This window comes from Simochromis diagramma, unplaced genomic scaffold, assembly GCF_900408965.1.
Source record: "Simochromis diagramma unplaced genomic scaffold, fSimDia1.1 OVJJ01000501.1, whole genome shotgun sequence".
NCBI lineage: Eukaryota > Metazoa > Chordata > Actinopteri > Cichliformes > Cichlidae > Simochromis > Simochromis diagramma.
The window spans coordinates 4,687,479-4,699,375 of record NW_024387320.1 but is presented as its reverse complement, the minus strand read 5'-3'; the positions used below and the strand labels follow the sequence as shown (position 1 = coordinate 4,699,375).

Below are 11,897 nucleotides of genomic sequence, written 5' to 3'. Positions count from 1 at the left end.
GGATAGCTAAGCACGCACAGAGTCTGCAGTAAAGCGAAGCTGGTGTTCTCGTGCTGCAACAGAATATCTTAAAAACAGCAGTGCATGCAGATACCGTGAACGCGCCCATTACAAAAACCAAACAAGAAAATATCATAAGAGGTAGACTTAACATACTGAACAAATAAACACATGGCAAAGCATATTGTTTAACAGTTTGTAAGTGTGTGTGTATGAATAATTGCTTCAATACTGTAAGTATGAACATTACATTTTCTTTAAATCATAGGAAGACTTTTTTTTGAGAGAGACACCAACATTATTCTTTTTTCTTTGATTGGAGAAGGGCTGAAGTCACAGTGACTGGACTCCATTTTTATCGCTGGTGCTTTGGATCCCAATCCCAACCAAACTGTGTGTGCAAGAAATCAATCTGCTGCTTTAAATAAATAAGTTTATTGAAATGAACAATCATTAGCTTTAAATGAAAATCAGGGATGCAGGATGAATCATATTACATAATCATGAAGACTAAGGAGACATAACTCATGTATTAAAAAAAAACCCACAAGTTTTGTCCATTCACAGCTTAAAAAAAAACAACTCCATTATTTGTTTTTCTTCTCCTGAGTAGCATCAAACCATGAATCCAGCAGTTTTTTCATGTAGTACAACTGCCAGCCGTGCACTTGAGCAGCAACCACTATAACGATGTATGCAGCAGTCACTGCAGAGCAGCCAAAAATGAAGCGGAAGGCTTTTCCTTGACGGAAGAGCTGCTTTGCTACAGGAAACATCTCCATGCCACCATATATAAGAGGTGCAAAAGAGAACAGCCCTGCACTGATCATTGACAGGACCAGGTAGCTGATGTTGTTCTTTGGGAGGGACAGGCTGCTGAAGAGCAGAGGGAAGATGCTGAGCAGATAGGGGTACTCCCACTGGTACGGCATGGACACAGTGTCCTGTGACACAATGTTGAAGTGGCTGACGGTCACTTGCGCCGCCACCAGCAGCCAGATGAGAAAGTGGACCACGTTTAACTTCCGTATCTCTAACTTCAAGGAAGCGCTGCAAAAGAGAAAAACAGACCATCAGACTGCAACTCAGAGTCAATGTTCATATTTATTGACAAATGCCAAAAATAGATACTTGCTTCATCTGGTACTGTGGGGCCATCCTTAGCTTGTTTTTCATGTTTGGAGAAACCTGTTAATGCACAAGACAAATAATGTAACACGCAAATGACAGCAACCAAAGAGCAGACACTCCTAAAAAAATGGTGATTTCATCAAGTTTCATTGGAATATTTAAAATCCAGAAGACAATCAGGGTATTAAAAGGCATTTAATATTTAAAGCTGCAAAAGGACAGTTTCTTACATTCGAAAGCTGGAACTAACTGGTCAACCAGGCAATGTGACAGATTTAACCTGCCAATGTCCCAGTGTGCGAATAATCAGCCTGGTAAATGCAAGGACACCGTGAGGAGAAAGATAATAGAGGATACAGATTCACCGATAGTCATAATAAACGTCACCGTTTCCCAGCTCTCACAACATGATGCAAACAGCGATTTAAACAGAAAACGGCCGTTTTCGCGCAGACTAGTTGGGCTGGGATTTGAAGCATTAGCTGCTACTGGCTAACCTAGTTTAGCGTTTACTTTGGACAGATACGTTTTGTACGTTAGTCTAGCATTTTTATTTATTTATTTGTTATCACCAGTAACGATAGTAGCAGAGTGAACTTGGCTTACCGATGATGCTTACACCTGACTTCTTCAACGTTTGGCCGAGCCCCTTGTTTAAATTTCTATCCAAAGGAGATGTGCTGAGTGAACATCAACGACAGCTTTAAGCATGCGCACTGACGACTGACAGCCCTCGGCAGCATCAGCATCTTCTTTTCACGTCACAATCAATAGTTCTGTTATCTGATACTCTTTATTTGGTAGTATTGATTAAGTTAATTAAGTTGATTAAGCATGATTGTCGCACTCAACAGGGCTAAAATACCAATTTATAATGTTTTTCTGCAAAAACGAAAAAGATGCTGACTTTAAGAAATTTGAATACATGTAAAATTTTCAGATAATTTTGTTACATAAGTACAATTGAAAACGTAAAATTGAATGGAAATTGGTCAAATGAAATGTACTTGATTAGTATACGTTCATGTAATTCATTTTAAGTATATAATGATTGATTATCTAAATATAAATTATCTAATATAAATGAAAATAAATATTTACATACTGGAAACCTGTCTAGAGCGTAACCTGTCTCTGCGGGTTTTTTTGTGTTTGTTTTATTGTTTTTAAGTCACACTATTAGATCGAAATTCAGTGCTACAAAGCATACTTAATATCGATGTTGATTTTCAGGCAACAGTTCTTGATGAATACACTTTAGGCATCCTGATATATGCATGGCTACATTTAGTAAATTATATTGATATGATGTAAAGTTTATTAAACCATGAGGGTCAAGTGGGTCAAATATGTTAAGCCTATAAAACCAGATCTCATGGAGATGGTAAGTAAATGGCAGTGTGATTTTTTTTTTTTACACTCATATTTCTCTTCAAACTTTGATCTCTTCCAAAAAAATACACATTTTCAGGATAGACAAAGGATATGACACTCTTGTTGTTCATTTGTCCTTTTAAATATAAACTGCTTTCTGAAAACAAAGAATTAAGAAATATTTCACCACCTATGTTGTCTTAGGTTAATGAATAAATACTGCTACTATGGCTAGTGCTTACTGCTATTCACCTGCTTTGCATAATGGAATATTATCAAGTTGGTGGATTTAACATTATTTAACAGGAGTTTAATGAGATATGTGTGACAATCCTATCAATTTTTTTTTTTACAAAGGAGTCTTCCAGTGCTTTCTTATTGTTTGCTCTTTAAATGTGCTATAACAGCTTTAGTCAAATGGGTTTCAGTGAAGCTCAAGATTATATCTGTGGCAATTCTTTTAATCAAACCATTTTTATTTAGAAAAACATCACAGACAATAACAACAAACTTGAAACATTGATACACATAATTTGATTACAATGACAATATTGGCACCAAAGTCATTATCATTTCCCGTGTTTGTTTGTTTTTTTGCTGTTTATTGCATGCAAGTCATCAGCAGTAAAAATTACAATAACAACAACAATAATAATAAATTAATGACATAACTGTTGTTAATCAATTGCCGCAGCATTCAACACTTGCTTTAAGTCCATTAATGAATACAGAAAAACATGTAAAGGAAACACACTGCAGATACAGGAAACTTAATTTGGTCATCGCTCTTCACATCTATAAACTGTTTTCCACATATTATGCCATCTTATTTGTAATTATACTCATACAATAATAATATGGCCTGCAAAACAGTCAAAGAATATAATCAGTTCATTTTTATGTAAAAGCAGTAAATAAAAATATTAACGGGTAACACTGGTTTTGACTTTAAAGGAGGACTCGGCGACTTGCAGTTCGGAGACTTGTTACCTATCAATGGGATTGGCTGTGGAGTATTGTTTTGCACTATAAACCATCTGTAAACATGCAACTTTGTGTTTGTTTTCACGTAACACTGACATATAATTCAACTGTTTAGTTGGTGATAAAGAATTTTTGTTAAGTGTAAAACGTTAGGATGATAATGTACCAATATTTATTAGAGTATACTGAGTGGTTTTAATAGATCAGAGCAAAACTGTGTCCTATTTCCAATTCTAATACAGCACAATAACCACAAACCTACCTCAGAAAAATAAAACATAAAACTTATGATACATTCTTAAAATTTAAACCTCACTCAAGACCAATAATCAGCCAGCAACACACTCAGGTTATTGACTTAATTTTGACAATCTATGCGTTGTGTAGCGTCTTTCTAAAGAAGAGTACACTAACTGCTGTTTCAGCTCACCAACCAGTACCAGTCGTCCCTTATACATACAATTCCTTCACTCAAGTCTTGTTCTTAACAGAACATTAGACTTAAAATGATCTTTACCCCCAGGTTTAGTCCTCTGCAACCCAATGTAGATACCAACACAAATAGAAATATATTTATCTAAAAAATAAACAAACAAAAATAAAACATGGCAATGTGCAGACTGCTGGAATGCAAACTTCATTGCTCCAATCTGAACTCTCATTTGAAAGAGATTTTTTTTTCATACTTATTGTTATCACTAGAGAAAAGTCATTGATTATACAAATATATGCATGCAAAAAAATATATTTCCTGTTGAAATGAATGCTATCTTACTATTTTATACTTTCACATTATATGTTGCCACATGGGGTAGCTGCCAATTTTAAAGACATACAGGGACCAAATTTGACACAGCTGCAACAGTGTGACTATCATTATACCATCTCTTTTTTACCCTCATTTACTTATACTTCCCTTCTATGTTTATACTAATAACTTCCACTCTTAAAATATGCGCATGAAAGTACCTTCGTAGCCATTTCTAAATTCTGTTTTTTTCTTCTTCTTTTTTTACATTCTTTTATACCATCCAGTGCTGTAAAAGAAAGATTTTTGCTCTCCCAATTAAACCATCTCTTTGGCTTCGTACAGATTTAATTTGCCAGATTTAATATCTTCTTTAAAATATTTTATCTTGTCTTGTCTGTTGACGACACTATTTGCTTGCTGACTTTGCATTAAAAGTACGCTTAGTGTAAGGTAATCTGTGTTTTCTGTCATACAAAAATATGCTCTTATGTTCTTCTTACCAAAGCCTCTCTCTCTCTGCAGTTTGTGGTTTTACATTGGATATAACAAGTACCCAGTGAAGGAGGAATGCACATACTGTCCAGCATAAAGTCCTGAAGCCTGATCTGAGGGCAGCTGAATATACACAGTGTCCCCTAGCTGTAGAGGTAATACTGCACTCCCTGATGCTTGGTCTAGGAAACCCTTTTTGTATTCATCATATGTATACATTACAGGCTCATTGTTTCTCATTAAAGCGACCCAAACATTAGTTCCTTTGCAATGAATGTGGTAGGCAAAGTAATAAATACCAGGTACTTCACAAGTGAAAATTCCTGTCTGGGGGTTGTAGTTTTGGCGACCATTGTACAAAAGCTTGTCAAAGATGACTGGAGTGCCGACAGGTGGAAATGGAGTCATTGCTGTAGCTGTGAATGCTGGCATTTCCAGCCCACTGGGACCCATTACTTCTGCCCCATTGCCTCCATACTTGCCCTTCTTGCCATAACTTCCAGCTTTAACACCGTCTAGTCTTGGGCCCATCTCAGAAAGCACTCCTGCCATTTCAGGTGACACACTAGGTATTCCAGGTGGACCTGGTGGTCCAGGAGGGCCAGGCAGACCTCGTTGCCCAGGGAGTCCTGATGGGCCTTCTTTTCCTGGGGGTCCTATGGGACCAGGTAGACCTGGACCTCCTTCAACTGCAATGCCTGGTGGACCAGGAGGACCATAATCTCCTTTTGGTCCTTGAAGACCAGGGGGCCCAGTTGGTCCTGCTGCACCATCCATTCCTGGGATTCCTTTAGGGCCTTGGGGCCCCACTTCACCTGGTTCACCTCTTTCTCCTTTGGGACCAGGAGGTCCCGAAGAACCAGGAACACCAGGTAGACCTTCAGGTCCAATGTCTCCTTTGGCACCAATTGGTCCTGGTGGGCCTCTTGGTCCTGGCTCTCCCTGGTCTCCTGGCAGGCCATCCTTTCCAGGTAACCCTTGAGGACCAGGCTCACCCTGGGCTCCATCAAAACCTTTAGGTCCTTCTTCTCCACAATCTCCTTTAGGACCAGGTGCACCCATAGGCCCCGGGGGTCCAGTAGGGCCTGGATGACCTTCAGGACCTTTTGGTCCAGAAGGTCCAGGCGTACCAGGTAGACCGCTGTAACCCTTATCTCCTTTTGGTCCAGGTGATCCAGGTGGCCCACTCATACCTTTATCACCCTTTGGTCCTGGGAGTCCCGGTTTACCAAATCCTGGCAATCCTGGCTTTCCTGGCAAACCTGGTGGTCCTGGAAGACCTTTCACACCTGGCATGCCTGGTTGTCCTGGTAGACCATTTTGACCTGGCTTCCCTTGACCAGGTAGACCTGCTGGGCCAGGCTGTCCTTTTTCACCTGGTGGTCCAGCTGGCCCTTGATGTCCTGGATGTCCCTTTTCCCCTGGTGGTCCCTGTGGTCCTGGTGTGCCATTCAATCCAGGTTTACCAAAACCAGGCAATCCTCTTGGACCAGCAGGCCCAGGGAGCCCTGGAAGCCCTTTGTGTCCAGGTGGTCCTGGCAACCCCATCCCTTTGTCTCCTTTGGGTCCCGGCAGTCCTGGTAAACCTGGAAGACCTTTGTGACCTGGCTCACCTTTGGGCCCCATTTGACCTGGTAAACCTTGAACACCTGGTTTACCTATTCCTGGAAGTCCAGGTGGTCCTGGGGATCCTTGAGGCCCTGGCTGTCCTGGTGGTCCTTCTTCACCCCTAGGGCCCATTTCTCCTTGAGGGCCAACAATACCAGTTCCTCCAGGTTTTCCAGGAAGCCCAGGAAAACCTGGTTTCCCAACTCCTGGAATTCCCGGTGGACCAGGAGGTCCAGGCCGTCCTGCAGGTCCTGGCAACCCATTCCCTGGAGGCCCAAGAGGTCCTGAAGGTCCCTCTGGTCCAGGTGGCCCAGGTGGCCCAGCAGGGCCTGGCTCTCCTTGGGGAATTCCCTCAGCACCACTAGGAATTGTCTGGCCTGTGAGAAATTAGTACATTATTCACACAGAAATAATAAATCTAAAAATTCACAGACACATATTGTTTATAAAGTTTTAAAATGACACATACAAATGAATATTTGTTTCAATTTCTTTAGTTTAATATAAAAACGCCAATGATGACAGGTTGGCAGATATAAAATAGTATTTTTGCAGCAACAAGTTGATTCCCAAAGGCCTGAAAACTTGGTGTGGTGCGCAGTGTGTCCCTTAAAGTTTTGAGGAAACCGGAAAAGTGAAGGACAAAAAGGTAAAAAGGTCTGATATCATCTTGACAGAGAACAGATCAAAAGGAAGCCAACATATACAGAAGAGCTTTAAATGTCCTTCAAGAATCCTGGAGAACTATTCCTGCAGATTACGTAGAGAAATTACAAGAAATCTTTTTTGAGAGAGTTGAGGCTATGTTGAAAAATAAAGGAGGCCAAATACTGACTTCCACCCTCTTTATAAATGTACAAACTCTGTTTTTGCCTTATATAGTGTATTTCGATTCATGATTGTACATGCTTCAATAAACTGCTGCATCTATTTCCATTTTTATAGCAAAATGTAAAGAAATGAGGGGTGACTCAAGACCTTTTCATAGTACCGTGTAACTAAGTACTTATATTATAAACTTAAGAGACATCTGTTTACTGGTCATTCTTTAGCTCGATAGTAGAGGTTCAAAATCCACATGTATGTATTGCTAAAGTTGGTGGTATAGGTCTTTAAAACTGTTTTCTTACCTTTGTCTTTGCCACCATTGTAGCTTCCCCCCTTATGAGCATTTTCCTTTCCCTTGTGCATGGGGATTGGTGGGAGCTCCTTGCTGTAATGGGGATACTGCATATAGGGCATGTCTTTGCCTAGGTACTGCTGCTGAGGAAAGCCACCTTTGCCCATGCCAATATGTTGGATATGCTGCATCGGTTGGTATGGCTGAGGATGCTGCTTGTGACCGTAGTATGCTCCTCCACTCACAAAGGTAAGAACTACAAGCTGTAGCAGGAAGAGGGGGGCAAGGAGGGGAGGCATGGCCAAGGCCTGTATGGTGGATACAGAAGACAAGATTTGATGAAGCTCCAGATGTTTTTTCCAATTTTTTTTTTTTTTTTGATGGTATGCAGATAAGTATTTCTTGCAATATCATGAAGCTCAAGTGGGTAGCTCTATCTGCAAAGTGGAGGCAGTGTACAACCACACTCTGTCTCCCTCTGCTGGATATACAAAGGGACAATAGACTTGCCCCTGATGTGAGTCTCAGTACCTCAGATATAACATTGTTACTGGTGTACAAAAAGTTTGAGTTTTTAATTTTTTTTCAGGATGATCTCGATAAGTAGAAAGACAATAGATTAAGGAAGTGAGCTTGGCAAAAAGCTAGGTTATTTTATTCCTTTTGCAGCTCAGCAGTTAGAAGCCAAGCCTAACATTAAAAAAGTGATTAGGTTTGACAATTTTACTTAGGATATTCTAGAAAAGCACAATCATTATTATGACCCTCTAGAAACATTTTTTTCATTAAACGAAAAATGATAATTGCCTTCAATGTCCTAATATTACAACTGATCTTCAAATCTCTCATTTTTACCCTCCTAGAAGAAATCTTTTACATTAGCAAACATGTTTTATGAAGAAAAAAGCACAAATTAAATATAACAATCAAATGGAAAATTTTAAGATGATATATGTCCTTTGATTCATAAAAATGCTTAATATGATTTTAATATGATTTTCTAAATATTTTTCTTTGATACCCCTTCACTTGTGCTTTTTTGCAGTTTCAATTTGACACTCAAATTTACAATTTTTACATAAAAACCACATATTTTAAAAAAAAAAAGTATTGATACAAGTTGTCTGGATTTCTGCAGCAAAAAAATCTCAGTTTTTCTCAGAGTTCATGTCCTGGAAACGATCATAATTAAGCAGTAACACAGCAGTACCTTGGATATTTGCAGAGGTGACATGTGCAATACTATAACATTATTATTATTACTATTATTATTATTGTGATGATGATGGAGATTTATACAGCCTGAATGAACTAGAAGATTGTTAAGAGGAAGTAACACTTGAGCGAACATTTATTTTTTATCTTGTTTTTAGAAGTGGGTGAAGTATTTCTGCCACCTGTAAGCTAACTCACTGGTATGCAGTGAGTTGGCACTCACTGGCTGAAAATTCTCAATAATCGTGCAAAAATGGCAGAGAGAAAGATTCTGCCACCTGTGTTTGGCATAAGTAGACTACAAGATCCACATAAAACAAGGTGTGGCCTCCAACCTGGTGTAATAGCAAAGCATGTAATAGGAATCCAAACACTAGACCCGTGTGTCTATTACATGTGTTGCCGTTATATCGGGTTTTGTCCTCTCAGACTGAGTGTGCTGAGGTAGGATCTGTTCATTTTACATTCAGATCCAATAAGTACATCTGTCAGCAAATAAAGTTGAAGCCCAACTGTGCAGCTTTTACTACCTTTTAATGTGCTTCAGTATATCCATTTTTTCAACCTTAAACTGCTTTAAACAGATAACTAAAAACAAAGCAAGTAAAAGCAACTTTTCTTGGTGCTGCTCCTCTGAGTATATACTTATTACTTATTACTGATTTAGTCTTTCTTAAAAGTATCTTTTTCATCTCAGACTGAGTCCTCTTCCCTACTCCATGCACAGCTTCAAACACAGTCCTGGTCCAAATTTTATTACAGCCAACTCATCTCTAGCTTCACATCCTAAACCACATCCTTTATGTCCTCTTCATCACCGGCACTTTGGATCTTTCCTGCATTCTGACCTTTTCTCAGCTGTCTGGTGATTTTGACATGGCAATGCCACTGTCTCCCCCAGTGAGAGCTTGTCTTTGAACAGAGTCCACCAAGTTTCTGCGGTGACAGAGGCCAGACGTGGCAAAGAGTCCACAGGGATGCCACTGACGTCTCTCAACAAGAACTGGGACTCTTTCTTTTTCTCCCCCCATGCGAATTGGAAGCTGTTCAGTGTTTCCATTATTCTTATCGGTGGCATGAAGCCTGAAGACATTACACACAATTATAAATGTAATGACTGAAAGGTGTGACTAAAAGGGCTGGGTGAGTGGGTTAGAAAAAAGACATTAACTGATCCTAAAATATTTCTTAGATTAAAACATTCAGATGCATTTTTGCAGTGGTGATATCAGTGATGGATATTTAATACTGTGTAATGATTTTGACCAAACACAATATATGTATGAAACAAGCAAAGAAAACAAATGTGGCAGTTTTACTGCCCTTCAGGTATGTCCCAGCTCAGAGTTGGTATGTGGATATGTGTGTGTGTGTGTGTGTGTGTGTGTGTGTGTGTGTGTGTGTGTGTGTGTGTGTGTGTGTGTGTGCATAGATGTTTTTAAAGTGGTGGAAATATTCTGACAAAACCTGCAGATCAGAGACACCACACAACGAAGGTCTGTTCAGTGTCACATAGCAACACTAAAGAGTTGTTATGGTGCCTGCAGAGAGATGGAAATACCGCCTGTCTTTACCTCCCGTGCTTTTCTCCAGCACATTATTCTACATAGGTGTTGCCTCCCTACAGACTTATTTATACACCAAGGCCACTTTCAGACTTTGACATAAACATTAGGCAGCAATTTCCAAGTGTCAACTTGTTATTAGAGAAAACAGAAAGAGAGACGCCTGGGTTTATAACAAAGTGCCTCTAAATGATTCTGTTATACAGACTAAGTGCTAATATCATTCTTCTGTGTCCACACAGATGGCAGACATGGAGTCACGTATAACTGTGGCACAGATGTGAGAAGACATGATGGCGTGAGTAACGTGTTGTGCCGTTTCTCACACCTGTAGGATTTACAGTTTAATTCTTCAAGTACTGGTGTAAAACAATCCGACTACCTCAGTGATGACAGGCAATCATATGCTTTTCATTTCCATGCCAGGCAGATGCCACCCGTGTGTCATTTGGTTCACACTCCTCTCACAGATATTTGTTTCAAAGTCTGTTAAGAAAAATTTGACTTTCTATAATAATATTAATATTATAAATTGGAATTGGTATTTTCCTTTGCAATTGTATTTTCTACACTGCATATGCAGAAGTTTATGGTCATTCAAGCGGCTTTGGGAGAGTGTACTTTGACACAGAAAGGTTTGAGTTGCAGTCTTAAAACAATTAGTGTTGGTGGGAACACTCGGTAAAAGACACCAACACTATAGTCAACCATGCATTTATCTCCAAAGCCCCTCTGCATTGAGCAAAAACATGTTGATATTTAGCCGCTGCCTTTGCATGGGCAGTCAAAGTCATGAATGTCACAACTTCATCACAAACCAAATTTTAAAAATGTAAGCTGGTTATGGAGCTAGACACAAACTTCATCTTGTATATTTTATGAGATGGAAACAGTCTCTGAATCTAGGTAATGAAAGCCACGCACAAGTGCTTTCATCTTGCATTCTTTCTCATGGCCAGCAGGGGGTGACTTCTTTGACCATAAAAAGTGAGACTGCATATAAGCTTATGAGAGAATAACTGTAATGCTCACTTAATATATGTCCAAAGTAACTACTTTCCAGATAACTTAATGGTCTCAATTACTGGCTTGAAGTCTTAATTAATACAGCATGATGTTAATTTTGTGAATTATGTTTCCATTTATAAAAAAGTAGATGATAAATCAGGGTGTGTTTTAGGGTGTGGCTAAAGTGATTCACAATATTCTACTGTTTGATCTCTTCTTTTCTTGATCAGATCCATCTCTGATTTGATAACCCTATTTTCAAAATAGTAAAACATCCATCCATCCATCCATCCAACCATAAATCCATCCTCTTCCACTCCAGGATCATGGGAGGATGGACTCTATCTGTGGTGTCACAGTGAGAGTGAGAGTAGGGTGCACTCAAGATAGCAGCGAATCAGCAATAATCAAAATCTTTCATACAGTTTGTCATTGAGTTATTTAGTAAAACACCACAAACAGTTAGCTCAGGACAGCGTTAAAAGAGATTTATTTCTCTAAAGCTGTGTCATTAACTATAACAAAAGCTTATCCAAACACATTTGTTGAAATTTCTCTCAGGATTTCTCAGGTGTTACAGAATGAGGATTATATTCTATCAACCTGGCTCCTATAGTCGGATAATTAATCTTCATTGAGCATTACGTAA

At 39.2% G+C, this 11,897-nt stretch overlaps 2 protein-coding genes across 3 annotated transcripts; both read right to left on the bottom strand.

The window, feature by feature from the left end:
* Positions 1 to 27: 27 nt before the first annotated feature.
* On the bottom strand, positions 28 to 1,861 carry jagn1a (jagunal homolog 1a). 2 transcript variants are annotated; one of them, XM_040005830.1, is made up of 3 exons: positions 1,738 to 1,861; positions 1,136 to 1,188; positions 28 to 1,050 (listed from the first exon to the last, which is right to left on the bottom strand). In XM_040005830.1, exons 2-3 carry the CDS (start codon positions 1,174 to 1,176, stop codon positions 588 to 590), a joined length of 504 nt encoding a protein of 167 aa, XP_039861764.1. In that variant the 5' UTR covers positions 1,177 to 1,188; positions 1,738 to 1,861; the 3' UTR covers positions 28 to 587. The 2 variants fall into 2 exon arrangements, with proteins under 2 accessions (XP_039861764.1, XP_039861765.1); XM_040005831.1 differs by lacking the exon at positions 1,738 to 1,861 and adding an exon at positions 1,362 to 1,725.
* Positions 1,862 to 3,359: 1,498 nt separating this feature from the next.
* col8a1a (collagen, type VIII, alpha 1a) lies at positions 3,360 to 7,912 on the bottom strand. The gene is made up of 2 exons (XM_040005792.1): positions 7,471 to 7,912; positions 3,360 to 6,717 (listed from the first exon to the last, which is right to left on the bottom strand). The coding sequence occupies exons 1-2, from the start codon at positions 7,757 to 7,759 to the stop codon at positions 4,772 to 4,774; spliced, it is 2,235 nt and encodes a 744-aa protein (XP_039861726.1). The 5' UTR covers positions 7,760 to 7,912; the 3' UTR covers positions 3,360 to 4,771.
* Between the last annotated feature and the right edge of the window lie 3,985 nt (positions 7,913 to 11,897).

What these genes read in the sequence shown, in the direction of transcription:
- jagn1a (XM_040005830.1), bottom strand. Translation starts at nt 1,176, where the DNA reads ATGAAAAACAAGCTAAGGATGGCCCCACAGTACCAGATGAA. An exon ending in GCCCCACAGTACCAGATGAA is followed by an intron (nt 1,051 to 1,135) that starts GCAAGTATCTAT and finishes TCTCTTTTGCAG; the next exon opens with CGCTTCCTTGAAGTTAGAGA.
- col8a1a (XM_040005792.1), bottom strand. Translation starts at nt 7,759, where the DNA reads ATGCCTCCCCTCCTTGCCCCCCTCTTCCTGCTACAGCTTGTAGTTCTT. An exon ending in CAATGGTGGCAAAGACAAAG is followed by an intron (nt 6,718 to 7,470) that starts GTAAGAAAACAG and finishes AATTTCTCACAG; the next exon opens with GCCAGACAATTCCTAGTGGT.